General features: G+C 39.7%; 1 protein-coding gene across 3 annotated transcripts in view; it reads left to right on the top strand.

The window, feature by feature from the left end:
• ARMH3 (armadillo like helical domain containing 3) overlaps positions 1-17,378 on the top strand; it is a 176,520-nt gene that overhangs the window by 10,673 nt on the left and 148,469 nt on the right. For 2 of the 3 annotated variants that reach the window (XM_047825888.1, XM_047825890.1), the window contains exons 2-8: positions 2,898-3,010; positions 5,665-5,721; positions 5,866-6,012; positions 8,566-8,673; positions 12,450-12,542; positions 13,519-13,593; positions 13,713-13,799. In XM_047825888.1, coding sequence (XP_047681844.1) covers positions 2,909-3,010; positions 5,665-5,721; positions 5,866-6,012; positions 8,566-8,673; positions 12,450-12,542; positions 13,519-13,593; positions 13,713-13,799 — 669 coding nt within the window. In that variant the 5' untranslated portion in view covers positions 2,898-2,908. Of the gene's footprint in view, positions 1-1,139; positions 1,349-2,897; positions 3,011-5,664; positions 5,722-5,865; positions 6,013-8,565; positions 8,674-12,449; positions 12,543-13,518; positions 13,594-13,712; positions 13,800-17,378 lie in introns of those variants that run through there. The other variant, XM_047825889.1, reaches the window with a different exon arrangement.

The raw sequence follows: 17,378 nt of genomic DNA, 5'->3' as shown, positions 1-17,378 counted from the left end.
ATTGAAAGATCCTAGAGGATCAGCTCTGTAGTTTCATTTTTGTAACCCCATAGTGCCTAAATTAGTGTCTTAACCACATTTAGATTTTTTTTGTTTTTTTTGTTTTTAAGTTTATTTATTTTGAGAGAGAGAAAAAACGCGAGTCAGGGAGGGGCAGAGAGGGAGAGGGAGGGAGAATCCAAGACAGGCTCCACGCTGTTAGCACAGAGCTTGACGTGGAGCTTGAACCCATGAATGGTGAGATCTTGACCTGAGCTGAAGTTGGATGCCTAACCGACTGAGCCACCCATGTGCCCCTAGGTGTTTCTTATGTGTTTGTGGTATTTCAGTGATGCTGAGAGAATTGTTCAATGATATGTCTAGTCCAGGGCCTTGTTTTACTTGTAAGGAAACTGGGAAACACAGTGACTTGCTCCATTTCATCTAGGTGGTTGGAACCTAGCGTTCCAGTCTCAGTTTTGCTGGTTGGTTGGTCCATAATGCCCTGCTGCTCCTTAGCTGCTACTGGTTTTCTACAAACAGGAGGGGTTTTCTACAAAAGGGAGAAAAACCCTGAGAAGACATAAATAAATTACACTCACATTACGGATGTGTTCTACCAGTCAGATATTTTACTTTCAAATTTAAGAGCAGAGGCTTAATTTCTGAAATCCCCCCCCCCCCCAAAACTTTGTAATACAGAGTTCTACACTTCTCTCAGTCCTCAACCCTAGAAGCAATTTTTTCTATGTTCCATGGGTTAGAAATGCTGGCAGGAGGAGACTCTTGTCAGTTTCCAGTCACACTTCAGGCACCTTGGGTGGTAAATTCCAATTGTCTGTGATGGTGACAGAGAGTAATGAGACAAGGCTCTTGGCTGAATTCCCCCCCCCCTCCCCCCCCCCCCCCCCCCCCCCCCGCGCTCCAAATGAGGAAGAGTGATGAAAAGAATTCAACTTCTTAGGAAATCTGGTACTTTGGATGGAATTGTTTTTCCCTCCTCTCCTATTCCCTTTTGCTTATTAGAAAGTATTGATTCTGAAATAGAGAAAGTGAGTTTATTAGATTTGGGGTGGACATTGATTAGCTGTAACCCAATTATAAATCCTCAGAGGGGCATGTTTGTAAACAGGTGCTTCTCACACCCAGAAACTAGTGGTTCCTGCTATTCCCGCTAATCAACTGGTTGAAGCTGAACACATGAAAGGTCTATATCTACTAAGTTTAGAATTGCATTGCTTTTGATTTATTTTAATAGGATCTTGCTGATTTCCAATTTATTTTCCCCCGATAAGGACATCTTCCTCTTGACAACCTATTTAAAAGACACAAGAATGTTTTGAACAGAGGCTGTATTTCATGCTTTAAGGTAAAGACATGATCAATATAGTATAAATTGCCCCAAAGAATCTTCTCTCTCTCTCTTTTTTGGTTGTTGTTGTTGTTAGTTTTTTTTTTTCCTTCAGTTTTCTCTGGACCATAGTGCTTATAAAAAAAAAGGATAAGATGTGCCAAAGATGCTGGATATCTAGTTGGAGAGATTTTCTGTGCTTTGTGTTTTTTGTGCTCAAAGGTAAATCTCCTTTTTGGCTATATATATTAGAGAAAGGCCATGTCTGAGATACAGTCTTTTAGGTGTTGGATGCATCTCTTCCTTAAATAAAATTTTGCTTTTGATTTGAAACATAGCACATATTTTCCAAAAGTCACTGAACAAAATTAATTTTGTTCTGCTGCTTTGGGTTTGTCTGGAAGTAAAATCAGCCTCCTTGCTACTGCCCACACTTGCCATTGGATGAGATTAAGTTTCACAACTAGAGCCTAGAATTTAAGAGAGAGACAGGAATTTTGTCAACAGTAGAAAGAATCTGGGAAGTGAGGGGAAATGTGTAAATCCACAGTGGAGACCTGTGGGATTTCAAGTTCTCCCTTGTAAAAACTTGAAATTCCTTTAAACAAGATGGGGAAATTGGGCGTGATTCATGGAATTGCTTCTATAAAAGAATTGAAAAATACTTTGAAGTTTGATCTGTAATAGTGTTATATATATAATTAGATTTGACAGAAGTAGATTGTTATATTTGGTTATTTTGAAATCAGATTTAATTTTTGTCCTTATAACTGCTATTTTCTGCCTTGGGTCTCTTTCCAGAGGAATTTCTGAAGACAGTCAAGTGCAGTGTGATTTATGAGGCAGTGAAGGCCAAGTACTTTGCAGTGCTGAGGACTTACTTACTTTGGGGAAATCAATGGAGCACATCAGTCTGCAGCACACTTCCTGCCTTAATGGTCCTGAGCTCAATCAATACTTGTAATTTAACTTCACCATCAGTCTGTGGGCAATGTGTGCTTTGTAGCCTTCCTTCCATCAACCTCAGATATATGGCCAGATCTATTCTAGTTGGAGCTAGTTACACTTTCTTTCCTGGTTTTGGATCTGGTGTAAGCCTTGTCCACTGGCAGGTTTTAAAGATGTAAAATGTGGGGCGCCTGGGTGGCGCAGTCGGTTAAGCGTCCGACTTCAGCCAGGTCACGATCTCACGGTCCGTGAGTTCGAGCCCCGCATCAGGCTCTGGGCTGATGGCTCGGAGCCTGGAGCCTGTTTCCGATTCTGTGTCTCCCTCTCTCTCTGCCCCTCCCCCATTCATGCTCTGTCTCTCTCTGTCCCAAAAATAAATAAAAAACGTTGAAAAAAAAAAATTTAAAGATGTAAAATGTGTTTTGCTGTAGGCCAAGCAATGATTTAAGCCTTGAAATTACCTGGTGAGGGGATGGGGTGTTGGACAGATGCACAAGATCTATTACATGGTTTATCATTTTTTTCTTTTTCTTAGAAAAGTTCCCATTGAAAACTTTTCAACAGACCATCCAGCATCTTGGAGAGCATTTGAGCACTGACTGTGGCTTTCTTTTCACAGATTCTCTAACCATGGCACAGGTGGAGAAAAGAGGGGGTTTGCTCCGGAAATCTTCAGCTTCCAGAAAACCACTGAAGGAAAAAGTGGTGCTGATGTATGATGAGATCTTCATGGTAAGGCCTGGAGCTCTGACAATTCTGCGCAGATTGACTCCTTACTTTCTTGTACCAAAATGAGAAATAAGCTCACCTCTGCCTGCTACCTTCTAGTTCTTTAGAGGGAGAATGAGGGTGAGGATGAGAGTGAGCTCTCTCCTGGTGGAGATTATGATCATGTATTAATTTATATGTATTGTTGTTATGTTGTTCTTACAGATTGTTGCCATGAGCCGGGTAAAACAATTGAAAGGAGGGAGGAAACCTCGGGAACTTTTTTTTCTGAATATCTTTTTTTTTTTAAATGTTTATTTATTTTGAGAGAGAGAGTGTGTGAGTGGGGGAGGACCAGAGAGAGGGAGAGGGAGAATCCAAAGAAGGCTCCACGCTGTCAGTGTAGAGCCTGATGTGGGGCCTGAACCCACAAACCATGGGATCGTGACCTGAGCTGAAATCAAGAGTCAGACGCTTAACTGACTGAGCCACCTAGGCACCCATTTTTTCTGAATATCTTTAAGAAACTTGTCACCCACATGACCCAACTTACGGACTCTTCTATCCTAAATATTCTTTGAAGTTCCTTTTGGTCCTAGAATTCTATGATTCTAAAAGATGAACTGTTCTTTCTCTCTCAATCTCTCTCTCAAAATGAATAAACTTAAAAAAAAAAAAGATGAACTGTTACATTTCATCTCAAGTACCTAGTGGACGGAACAATTGCTTAGTCTCTCTCATTGTCCAACTCTATAAGGTAACTGATGAATTATTAGTGATTAGGTGGAAGATTTCTTTGGGTCTTCATAACTGCTGATTGACCATGATCCAAGCCTTTGTTTTAAAATTTACCCTGTCAGGGAAGGTGAGAGTAAATTAGATACTCTGCGGGGGTACTTACCTTCTGAAATTCTGATCATAGCTAGCATATGTAAAACAGAATAATACTTCTAAAAAGAGTTACTAAGTATTGAATTTTTACTATGTGCCTGGCATTATTCTAAGTGCATTACTAAGTTCATTATCTCTAATTCTAACAAGAATGCTGCAAGAATGCTATGTTTTCACATATGCTATGTAAAAGAGCATTTCACAGATGAGGAAACTAGGGGTCACAGCTGGAAGGTGATGGAGCCATGGTTTGAACCCTAGTGTTTGACTCTAGGGCCCTTGCTTGTTCAACTTTGTCACACGGCCCAGAATAAATAATGTGATCAAGTAAAACATCTAACTCTTGGGAAACCTTAGAGACAGTTTGATATGCACAAAATTAATACAGAATTGCGCAGATCACAGTATGGAGCAAATGAGTGGGTACTTGGGTCCTGTTAGAGCTCTCTCTATATGAAGTAGGGTTGGCATACATAGAATTGTTGATTGCATGAGCTTTGAGGGTGGGAAGTGCCAACACCATGAGTAGTCGGAGTTTCATATCTAGATAGCAAAATGACATCACTGAAGTGTGAGAGGCAGTGTGTGACCCCTTCTAGGAGAAGGGGATGGAAAGAAATCACTAAATGAGAACCTTAGGAGAATGCCAGAAATGTAGGGGCGCCTGGGTGGCGCAGTCGGTTAAGCGTCCGACTTCAGCCAGGTCACGATCTCGCGGTCCGGGAGTTCGAGCCCCGCGTCAGGCTCTGGGCTGATGGCTCAGAGCCTGGAGCCTGTTTCCGATTCTGTGACTCCCTCTCTCTCTGCCCCTCCCCCGTTCATGCTCTGTCTCTCTCTGTCCCAAAAATAAACAAACAAACAAACAAACAAACAAACAAAAAAAAGAAATGTTGCTTCTCTGTGTCATTCTTAGTTAAAAGTCCAGAAGAGATTCCTAGTATGGTATTTTCTTAATAGATCAAGAGTTCGTAACTAATGAATATATTAGTTGGTAGTAATTTTAAAAGGTCAACTTATGGGTGATAGTGGGCGATTGATCTACTGGTTTTATGTCATTAGTTTTCCTTTAAAGTTGAGGTTCTCTTTTTCTTATTTTGCTCCTGAACCAGAAGCCTGTGACTCTTTAGAACTTCTGTTTGAAAATTATTGCTAAGAAATTTTGGATTTTAGCACTATACTTTTGTTAACCTTTTGGACCAATTTGAATTAAGGAAGACCATATTACAAGCTCTGTACAGTGGACTAAATGCATACAGGAGGGCAAGTAGAAGCAGTCAGCACAAGATGTTGTAAAACCATGTGGTATTGCTGATGTGATTCAGGTTCTGGATCCTGTATGGGTGTAAGTAACTTAACTTTGTGGATCCTCTTTTCTAAAAGGAGGATACAGATAGTATCTACTATACCTGGCTCTCTGGGCCATTGTGTTTCATTTATGTGAAAGGGCTTTGCAGAACATACAGATGCGATAGGGACATCATAATGTGACTATCTTACTCAGTTGGTTAGGTTTACTTCTTGCTAGAAGAGAAAGATTTGGGGGGAGACTCTTTGAGCCATTATTTAACTTCTGGCACACAAATATATATCTATGCACAGTATCTTCCATTTGGGGGAAAAAAACCTCCAAAACTGTTGTTCCCTATTATAGCAGTTTAGAATGACCAAACATTTTCAAAGTTAATTTTGAAAGATAAGGTTGATTATGTGTAAGTGACCCTTTCAGATGTGTTCTTAATGCTTTGGTGTTAGCTGGGGACATTGAACTGCTTATTTTCTGATTTCAGACAGAGGACCCCAGTAAGTGCAGTCCACGATTTTGGGAGGAGCTCTTCCTTATGAAGGTAAACTTGATGGTATCTCTGGATTTTCCTACTAACGAAATTGCCTTCTCCTGTGTTCTACATGCGACACTAAAATGCACTCACATTAAATACAGTACACTGAAAACGTTACTAAAAATAATATCCCTGTTGTTCCCTTGGTAGGTGAATTTAGAGTACCTAGAAGGCAAGCTGGAATCTCTTGATGGTGAGGAGTTAATGAAGATCAAGGACAATATTAATTGCTTATTTCAACACTGTATCCAAGCTCTGGGAGAGGAACATCCAATTCGAGTTGTCAATGCACTACAGGTATATAGCTGGGTGACTGGGGAAGTCCTGTTTAATAGGGGAAAGGAGTTATAATACATCTGTTGGGACCTGAGGAACCTAAAATTGCCCTTAGGTATGAAGTTTTTTTTTTCCCCTTTAAATAATAAACATCTATGCCATGTTTGTTGAGCCAGCTTCCTGGCTAAACAAATTGACACTTATACTAGTCATCTTGTTCATTGTATGATTTGATCTAAAGCCAAGACAGATGGACAGAATTCTTGATTATTTGAGGAAAGGAAGAGATAGAGGGGAAACTATGAGGTAGGGATAGTTAGTCTAGCAAAAATCAGAAGAGATTTAAAAAAAAATTTTTTTTTAATTTTCGAGAGAGCGAGAGAGCATGAACGAGGGGGAGGGGCAGAGAGAGAGAGAGAGAGAGAGAGAGAGAGAGGGAATTTTAAGTAGGCTCCACACTCAGCACAGAGCCTGATGAGGGGCTTGACCTCATGACCCTGGGATCACAACCTGAGCCAAAATCAAGAGTCGGACACTCAACCGACTGAGCCACCCAGGCGCCCCCAGAAGAGATTATTCTTAAAACAGTATTTTCTCACTAGATCAGGAGTTCTTAATTTGAGGTTTCAGAGGGTCCTTGACTCCCTGAAGTTATATGTAATATTTTAGGTGTATGTGGCTATTTTTTTCTGAAAAGAGAGCTTTCGTCAGATTCTCAAAAGGGTCTGTAACTCAGAAAACATTAAGAATCATTGTTCTTAATGCTAAGTCACATATTCATGGGAAAGATGCACTGAATAATTATTTCTTGAATGACTGTTATGTGCCAAGCATTGGGATAATGGGGATACATTACAGGTTTCTTGAGAGCAAAGACTTCATTAGTTTCATTCAGTACTTTGTTCCTAGTGTATAGTACAGTGCCTGGCAAGTAGGACTTTAGAAGTAAATTTTTATTGAATGAATCATGGGCAAAATTTCTAAGTTTATAGTCCAGTAACTCTGGTGCATCTTAGATCAGGCTGAGTAGCTAGGGCAGTGATTGACAAGCTTAGAATATGAAGAATCCATGACAACATAAAGGATTTTATTGGAAATTTTGATATTATTTTTTTATTTTAGAGAAAGAGAGCATGCAGGTGGAGGAGAGAGGCAGAGTGAGAGAAAGAGAATCTTAAGCAGTCTCCCTACTAAGCACAGAGCCCGATGTGGGGCTCAATCCCATGACCCTGGGATCATGACCTGAGCTGAAATCAAGAGTTGGACGCTCAACCAACTGAGACACCCAGGCACCCCTGGAACTTTTGATAGATTGGGTTTAAGTTTCTAACTTCCTAGTTGGGCAAATCACTTTGTGAGCCCCAGTTTTCTCATCTGTAGATTGTAGAAATTACCTGTTGAGCTGATGTCCCAGAAAGAAGGACCATGTTTACCCTGTAGTTGTGTTAACAAAGTTAACAGTAGATTCTGCATTTTGGGTATTGCAGTTGTAGGGGTTCACTGAAAGCTGAAATGAAAGTTGGAAATTGTACTTCCTAGAATTGCAGTAGCTCACTATGGAGGCATGAATGGTAAACTGTTTTTAGTTCAGTGGAAGTAAATTGACATTAAGTCACTTGGTAACACATAAAAATATAGTATATTATTAAAATGGCTGATACTTGTTGAGCTTTAAAAAGTTTCAGGCACTATTCTTAGAGCATTAATAAAGTTCCAGGGACTATTCCAAGTGTTTTAATTCTCATAGTTCTCACAACATCCCTATGAGATGGGTGCTATTTTTGTCATTCCCATTTTATAGATGAGAAAACTGAGGCACCGAAAAGTTAACTAACTTGTCCAGGTTTACACAGCTAGTCAATAGTGAATGGAGATTATAATGAATTTAAGATTTTTTTTCATGTTTATTTATTTATTTTGAAAGAGAGAGCAAGCGAGCGAGCACGAGCAGGGGAGTGGCAGAGAGAGAGAGAGAGAGGGAGAGAATCCCAAGCAGGCTTCACGCTGTCAGCGCAGAGCTCAACGCGGGGCTCGATCTCACGAACTGCAAGATCATGACCTGAGCCGAAATCAAGAGCCAGTCGCTCAACTGACAGAGCCTCCCAGGCGCCCCATGAATTTAAGATTTGAAGCAACTGGTTGTTATCATATGGACCAAAATAACTTTTGTAGTTATTAAAAAATACTAAGAATTATAAACTAAAATGTAAATACGGTAATGAATTTTAAGTAAAGGAAAAAAGCTCCACCAATCCCATGACTCAAGCTCAAGAACTGTTGTTATTTTTGAATTCACCTTCCAGTCTTTGTCTGCAATGCAATTTTTGAAAAGACGATGACTAAAAAACAACAACAAAAAAGATGGCAACAATTTCAAGTGCTGTTCCTCTTTTAATGTCTGGATTTTGCACGTAGTAAGACTCCGACTGTTTTGAAGCTTAGAGTGATAGAGCAATTGAATGTCAGCTGTGTAAGGAGGAGGTTCTGAGGTGGCAATGTGAGGCGACAGATCCAGTGCCCTTCACGTTTTGAGACTTCCTTTCTACAAAAGAATTCTTTCTCTAATCTCTGCAGACCTTGTGTGCACTCATTCGAGGAGTCCATCAAAAGAATAAATCTACCTCTGGGTTTGACATCATCAACATGCTGATGGGCTTTGACAAGGCAGAGTTGTGCATGAAGGTGAGGCATAAGTTGTAGATGTGCTTGTGGATGGCTGCTTCTGACAGCTGTTTGCGGATACCATCTGTAGACAGTTAATGTACTAGAAGATTTGCACTCAGGTGGATAGAAGTGGTTGAATTTGTTCTTGAATTTGGATATTTTTGTTTTACAAATTTGTTTATCTGAATAGAGGAAAATTTGAAATTCAAATTTGAAGTATCCTTCCCCTGCAGGATAAAGACTGAGCAGTTTATTTTATGATTTGTATCATGTGCTCATAGGTTCTTAAAAACACTTATGAACTCAAATAATATATAACAAGGGTAATGTAATATACAGGGGTAACTTCAGTTCTAAACTTAAGTTTTCTTATTTACATAATGGCTTTACCAGAATTTTTATTTCTACTGTTTGACACTTTTAAAGTAATAGCTTTATTGATAGATAGTTCACATATACAATTCACCCTTTTAAAGTATGTAATTCAGTGGTTTTTTGTTTTAAGATTTTATATTTAAGTAATCTCTATATCCAACACCATGGGGCTCAAACTCACAACCCTGAGATCAAGAGTCACATGCTTTACCGACTGAGCCAGCCAGGCACCCCTCATTGAGTAGTTTTTAGTATATTCACTGTTAATTTTGGAACATTTTTATCACTCCAAAAAGAATACATGTTCCCATTAGCAGTCATTCTCCATTCCCCCTTCTCTTTAGCCCCTGGCAACTATTAATCTGCTTTATGTCTTTATTGGTTTACCTATTCTGGACATCTCATCTAAATGGAATCATACGTGGTCTTCTGTGTCTAGCTTCTTGCACTTAGCATAATGTTTTCAGGGTCCAACCGTGTTGTGGCATGTGTCAGTGCTTCATTCCTTTTTATGGCTGATACTTCATTTTATGAATGTACCACATCAAATTTATTCATTCATCAGTTGATAGACATGTGGGATATTTCAGTATTTTGGCTATTATCAATGATGCTGCTGTGAACATTCATGAACAAGATTTTGTGTGGATGTATGTTTTCAATTCTCTTGGGTATATACATAGGAGGAGAATTGTTGGGTCATATGGTAACTCTATGTTTAATATTTCAAGGAGCTTCCAAACTGTTTTCCAAAGTTAGTATACCATTTTACATTTCCATCAGCAGTGTATAAGCATTCCAGTTTTTCCACATCCTCGTCAACAATCGTTTTTGTCTCTCATATATATATGTGTATATATATATGTATATATATATATATTTTATGGGGGGTAGAAATATTTATTCAAATCCTTTGCCCATTTCTAGATTGAGTTATTTGTTTTATATTGTTGAATTGTAGGAGTTCTTTATGTATTTTGGATAGAAGTCCCTTATCAGATATCTGGTTTGTAATGTTTGACACTATCTTGAGTGAATGTTGTTTATAATATGAACTTTGAAGAACTAGTCTTCTGTCATTCTCTGAATTTGAAATAATCTATGTGACAAAGAATCCTTATAGCGATCAGATTATTTTTTACAAGTTATGAACATATAGTTGTAAGTACATGAAGACTTAGTACTTGGAGTCAGTTTTCCAAGCCTCTACTGCTACTATGTATATATCATGGTAAAATCTCAGATCTCACTCTCATTCTTGTAGTTCTCACTATTGTCTATATGCTGCTGATTACTAAGTCTCTATTGTTAGTCTTAACATCCTCTCATGAGGCTCAGAGTTGTATACTCTGTAAGCAGTTGCTGAATTTACCCACTCATATATCCCTAAAGTACCTCTTGCTTGACATCTACAAAATGGAACTCCTTATTTCCCCTTCATCTGTTCTTCCTCATTCATTCCCTGTTAGAATGGGCTCTCCTGTCATCTCAGTCACCCAAGCCAAAAGCTGGAGTCATCCTTGACTCTTCCTCTCATCTTTCATATCCAGATGATCACCATGTTCATCTAATTTTGCCTCAGTTCATATTTTTCATACCTGCCTTTGCTTTTTTTCCCCTACTGCCAGTGTCCCCATTATCTCTCACCAGAACCATTTCAGTGATGCCTTCATTCATTCTTTTGACAAATGTTGGTTAGGCTCCAATGTGCCAGGCACAGGGGATACACAGGCAAATAAGACATGGCAGCTTCTTCAGAAAATTGCTAGATTAGTCCTCATTTGTCTCCCTCCCTTCAGGCTTACCATCTTTAAATCTGTCATCCACACTGATACCACAGTGATGTATCTTACACTCAAATCTCTGCTGCTTAAAACCCTTCATTAGTTTCCCATCAATAACAGGATAAAGACCAAACTCCCTAGTTAGCTTTATATAGCTTTCATGACCTGCTCCCTATTTATTTCTCTAGTCTCTCTCACCACTGTGTTTCCCTCTGTACTTTCATAATAATAAACTACTTGTGTTCCAACTCCACACCCAGGGCCGTTTCATTCCTCATGTGTCTTTGATCATGCTATTGCCTGTCTAGAATTCTTTTCCTCATCAAGTTTTAATTAACTCCTACTGATTTTCCAAAATATAACCCACCCCTTAGGAGTCTTGGAATAGGTGACTTCTGAGATAATTCCCCTTTTTCATGTATATTTCTGTCATAGTAACCATTCAATTAAAACTGCTTATTTTTCTCTTCCAGTAGACTAAAAATGACTTGAGAGCAGAGGCCATTATCTAATTTTTCTTCTTGAATTCTTTGAAAGCACAATATTTAGCATATAGTAGACCTTCACCATATATTTGTTGAATTGAAGTAACTAATTTTGAACCTTCACTTGAGCTTTCAGCATGCTAAATCTTATTCATTCATTCTCCTCCTTCATTTAATGTAAAATATTTCTTTTCTTATTCCTTCTGTTGTAGCGTGTGAGGGTTTCATCTTTTGATTACATTGGGTCTGAGAGCTGGTTGTTAGTACAAGTGATATACTCTAGTCACATTGTCTAGTAGAATCGACCAAGGTGGACACAGCTAGTTTTGTTGGATAGTGTATACGGCCAGTGATGGCTAGTAGTGATATTGTCTCTTTGTTGTTTATTCAGCGTGCCTCCATCAAATGATATATTTTATCAGATAGTGAAACTTATCTATAGTTATTTGACCATTATTAATCTTTTTTAACCATTATTGGTCTTTAACCACTTTTTTTAACCACTTATTTTTTCCTAATGTAATTGAATTAATTTAATTGAATTAGTTTATTGTTTTTAATTTATTATTCAACCACTGTTATTAGCCTTTAAAAAATTTACTTCTATTAAACATTTAAAAAAATATTTAGATTATTTTTGAGAGAGAGAGAGAGCGAGAGAGAGAGAGAGAGAGAGAGCAATAGCATGCAGGCAGGAGAGGGGCAGAGAAAGAGAGGGAGATAGAATCCGAAGCAGGCTCCAGGCTCTGAGCTGTCAGCACAGAGCCCAACACAGGGCTCAAACCCATCTACCATGAGATCATGACCTGAGCCAAAGCTGGATGCTTAACCACTGAGCCACTCAGGCACCCTTAACTTCATTCTGTTCTAAAGGTCATGAGAATGATAGGTTGCAAACATTCATTTGATGAAGTAGTGAATTCTTTATTATTCTGTGCTGTTGTTCTAAAGCATTTTTCCCCAAATAGCTACACTTTGAAGTCTTACTTTTCTTTGTCTGATCTTGCAAGGGCTAGGCCTGAAGGAGTGATATGGTTGCTTCATTGAATGTTGTACACATTACCCTGTGTAACATAAACCCAGAGTTGGACAGAGACACAGTAGAGACGTTACTTGGTATGTTTTAATACTTAATGGATCTCTTTCTCAGAACTTGATGGAGAGTTTGGATTCATTGCTTTGTGCAGAAGGTTCTGAAAGTCTGAAGAGTTTATGTCTGAAACTTCTCCTTTGCTTAGTGACCGTAAGTGACCCATTTATATGTTTCTCTATCAAGGGTATTACAGTAGGAGCAAGCTTATTTGAATGCTTGAGCCCAAAGCTAGAAAGGAAAAGAGGAAAAAAAAATTCTCTGCTGGGGCATCATATCACTCCATTGCATGTGAATGTGTAGAAGGAAGTTAGATGAATGGGCTTTCACTTCCTGGAAGCTGCTCTTTGCAACCATTGGCATTTTTAGCCTATGGGATACATGATATTTCTCACTTTAGAGGTACTACCCCTGCAGAATTCTTGTCTTCTGAATTGTCAGATTTGCTCTTCTCATCAGGTCTCATTTGGAAACAGTTTTTGTGATTCTGAATAGTTATTTGTTCTGATTTTGACATAACTGGAAGCTGGCCCGTACCTTCTAGTGGGAGGAGGGCGGGGTGTTGTTCATTTACTTCAAGTAATTCCTTTTCCCTGCCATCATTCAAAGTCTTCTGGATCATAAACTTCTTTCTGTGCATTTGAGGAATGAACCCCCCCCCCCCCCCCCAAACTGAAGTAAATGCTTAAGTGAGGGTGTGAGAGAAACAGTACATTCAGAGATTCGGGAAGTTTTAATTCGCTCATTTCTTACCCTTCTCGTGTCTGACTATTAAGGCTCTGGCAGCTTCAGAGGTGCTTATTAAAAGTCTACTAAGTATCTAGTAGAATGTTTTAACATTTCTGATTCTCTTAGATAGTGGGGGAGGAGTTATACTTGAGATAGTAGAGTGCCTCAGTAATAGCCTTTTAAAAAAATATTTATTTATCTTAGAGAGAGAGAGAGAGAACCAACGTGGGAGGGGCAGAGGGAGGGGAGGACAGAGGATCTGAAACGGGCTCTGTGCTGACAGCAGCGAGCAATGTGGAGCTTGAACCCCTGAATCATAAGATCATGACCTGAGCCAAAGTCAGATGCTTAACCGACTGAGCCACGCAGGCGCCCCTAAAAAGCCTTTTATTGCATTTAGGTGACAGATAACATCAGCCAGAACACTATCCTGGAGTATGTGATGATCAACAGCATATTTGAAGCAATTTTACAGGTAGGTCATTTCCCCCATCCTCTCTTTCTCTTTTGGGTAAACCGCCTCCTCAAATCTTCTCTGTCAGCATTCCTAGGAACTAGGAGTTAGCACTCATGCATTTCTGGTTCATGTTACAGATACTCTCCCACCCCCCAAGTCGCAGGGAGCATGGGTATGATGCTGTTGTCCTCTTGGCTTTGTTGGTGAATTACAGAAAATATGAGGTGAGTGGGCCCCTTAATGGACACTTACAATCTTTCTATAATCTTCCTAAGTGTGGCCACTCCTAAAGGACTTTAACATAGAAGACATGTTCTTGGTAAATGGTATATAGATTAACTTTGATTAACCAAATTCTAAAACCTCTATATTAAATGCTTGGGGCAGAGGGTATAGCCATTTAAAGGAATCCCGTGGTACAACTTCTAATAAAGTGAGTGAATATCCCTTAATGTAGTGGTTCCCAAACCTAGTTTATCATTGGAATCACCTAGGAACTTTTCAAAAAGAAGAAATTTCTGGGCTTTACTCTGGACACACTGAATCCAAATCTCTTGGAGGTAGGAACTGGGAATCTGTTGTTGTTGTTGTTGTTCGTGGTGGTGGTGGTTGTTTTTTATTCTCCTGTTGAGTATGATGATTAGCCAGGATTGGGAACCACTGACCTAACACATTTGTTTTGAAAGATTGGACTTTTGTATGTTGGATTTCCTTAATGCGGTCCACTTGTGTAAGTATCACTGTTGGTCTGGGAACTCTTTTTGATTTTAATGGGGAATTGAAGACAGAGCCTTACTCATGTCAGTTCTGGAAGTCTCTTTGTTCCTGAGTTAATCAGGGACAGATTTACAAGTTTTTGAGATGAAGAGCAGAACTCAGAGATTTGTATTTGATTTTATGCCTCTACTTGATTCTTCTTAAAAGGGAGAACACACAGAAAAGGAAGGTGGGGCTCACGGAAGACCAGGGGCCTCACTGGGGATTGCTTTGGAGGGATAGGGAGCATTTGGCACTGGGCTCTGGACACTAGGGGTTGAACCCAGAATCCAGGAGCTGCCTTGAGGTAACCTGACTTTCTTCACTTAGCGAGTAGCAGTGCTATGAGAAATGAGCCAGCTGGAGGGAGGCTTTTCGTTTGTGAGCTTCTGGATCCTCAGTCAATGATTTTCTTTTAAGATTTCTATTCTTGTAATTTAATTTTTAAAAATGTTAATTTTTAATTTATTTTTAATGTTTATTTTTGAGAGGGAGAGAGAGATAGAGCACAAATGGGGGAGGGGCAGAGAGAGAGAGAGGGAGACACAGAATCTGAAGCAGGCTTCAGGCCCTGAGCTATCAGCACAGAGCCCAACACGCGGCTCAAATCCACGGACCACGAGATGATGACTTGAGCTGAAGTGGGATGCCCAACTGACTGAGCCACTCAGGTGCCCCTTAAATGTTTGTTTATTTTTGAGAGAGAGAGTGTATGTACGGGAGAAGGGGAGAGGGGCAGAGGAGAGAGAATCTTAAGCAGGCTTCATGCTCAGTTCAGCACGGAGACTGAGGTGGGGCTTGATCCTCATGATTGGGAGATCATGATCTGAGCCGAAATCAAGAGTCAGACACTTAACTGACTGAGCCACCCAGGCGCCCTTAAAATTTTTTATTTTTAAGTAGTCTCTACCCCAGCGTGGGGCTCAAACTCACAACACTGAGATCAAGAGTCACATGCTTCATCAACTGAGCCAGCCATGTGCCCCACTTAGTGATTTCTGAGATGGTTCTTAGTCAAGAGTGATGCATAACAAAATCTGGAGCTTATTCTATAAGCTTATAAAGGAGAAGTATGGAAGAAGGGGAGGCTGTGAGAAAGGAATACTTAAAGAGGGACTGGAATGTGTGGAGCAATGTTACTGTGTTAGGGATCCCAGGAGTTGATTGCTTTAATTTTCTTGGAGTAACTTACAAATGGTGTGTGGAGCTACTAATAAATATGTAATGTATCACCAACACCTGTTTTACTGGTGATCTGGGGGGGTTGGCATGGTAGCCATTTTGATCTCTGTCATGTGTAAAAGCCACTGTGGCCTTATTACAATAGCAAGAGAAGTAACTGAGGAAAAATGCTGGAGATAGTTAATGAAAGTTGAGTTGTACGTTATAGGAAAGCGCCCTCATCAGTAATGAATATTTTCTGAACATTCTGCTGGATGCAGGCCAATCTGAGGCAATCGCTTGGTTTCTCTAAATGTGAACTGAACCCTGGCTCAGCCCAGTAGGGCTCTTTGAAATGTCAGCCTGAAAAATTAGACAGGGACAAGGAACTAGAGAAAATCATATTTCTGGAGTGAGGTATGCATCTCTAGTCTGTCAGAAGCCTCAGAAGAATTAGTATAGTAGGCAAGGGCAAGCTAGTGGGCATAATTTATCTGGGCTTTGCAGCTTTTGATAGAAGTCACTCATCAGAAACCATTAAGGAAACCTAGTGACCATGGAGCAGGAAGGTTTTTGACAGGCACATGAGGAATTCCAGATGAACATAGCAAAACCAAAAGCTGGTAAAATTTTATGCAAACTAGTATGAGAGGATGCATGCTGGGGAGGACAGATTCTAGCTACCACCACAATCCATCCCATGATGGATAGGGAAAGTTGCAACCTTTTAGCAAGGTGCAGAGGGCTCCAGGGAGACTGGGCACCCACCTAAACGCAGAGAAGGCAGATAAGGTTGTTGGACTTAAGGAATGGAAGTGATGGAAAAGACATCATGTAGTAAATGTAAATAATTCTTCTTCACCTGAAATAGTGCATTCCATTTTTGTTATTTCATCTAAGGGGATAGAAGAGGTTCCTCCCCACCCCCCCCGCAAAAGCCAATGAAAAATGATGGGTATGGTTTAGATCAAATAAAGGCAGAACCCTATTAGAGTGATCCTGTATAGGCTCACAGAGTTTGTAATTCTGTCTTGTGGATGAGAAGTAGATTGCTTTCAGTTTAAAAAACGTGACCAGCACAACAGGCATATAGTGTTAAGGAAAATCAGTATCTGGTAGAATAGAAATTTTCACAGCATTAAGATCCTGGCCTTCTCGGTTTGCCCAGTCTCCTGTAATGACGTGACTCAGTCCCCAGTTGGACATGATGTTTCCCAGAAATTACAGACTTGTTTATTGTCCAGTTGCAAATTGATCCTTCTCGTTTTTTTTCTTAAAGAGTTTTCCTTCAAACATGATAAAAATGTTGAAGAAGCAAATACATAGTTACCGATCATGTAGCCCTCACCGTATGCTAGATACTATGCTAAGGATTTTACATGTCTTAATTCATTTTTAAGTCTTATGGCAACCCTGAGAAAGAAAATATTGTCCCCATTTTGAAGATGAGGAAGTTGAGCTTATGTTAATAAAGGTGCCTAATTTGTCACAATTAGTAAGTAGAGGAGCTAGAACCCAAACCTTTGCTTTTAGCCACCTTCCCTTTTCCTCAACTGCTAAAGATCGGTTGTTCTTGGTAATCAGATGATCTTTATTATTACCTAAAACTGGACTTTTGGGACGGTGAGTGACAAGGACGTTTTAAAGATTATGCCAAGAAACAGTGGCCTGCTCCTTCTAGTGTTGTTCTCTTCATTGTGGCATCTCTAAGTCAGCCTACTGCCAGTTTCTTTTCCAAGGACCCACTTGCATTGGACCTTGTCTGACATCTGCAGCATCAGCAGGATTTGACTACTGGTTATAGGAAGCAGTGTAGAGAGCCTTCCTCTTTCAGATCAAGTGGCAAATGGAGTGGATTTTACCTCCTTGGGTTTTGTTGTAGAAAA

The sequence above is a fragment of the Prionailurus viverrinus genome, chromosome D2, assembly GCF_022837055.1.
Source record: "Prionailurus viverrinus isolate Anna chromosome D2, UM_Priviv_1.0, whole genome shotgun sequence".
Taxonomy (NCBI): Eukaryota; Metazoa; Chordata; class Mammalia; order Carnivora; family Felidae; genus Prionailurus; species Prionailurus viverrinus.
The sequence above is the reverse complement of the archived record's forward strand: the minus strand, read 5'-3'. Positions and strand labels throughout refer to the sequence as shown.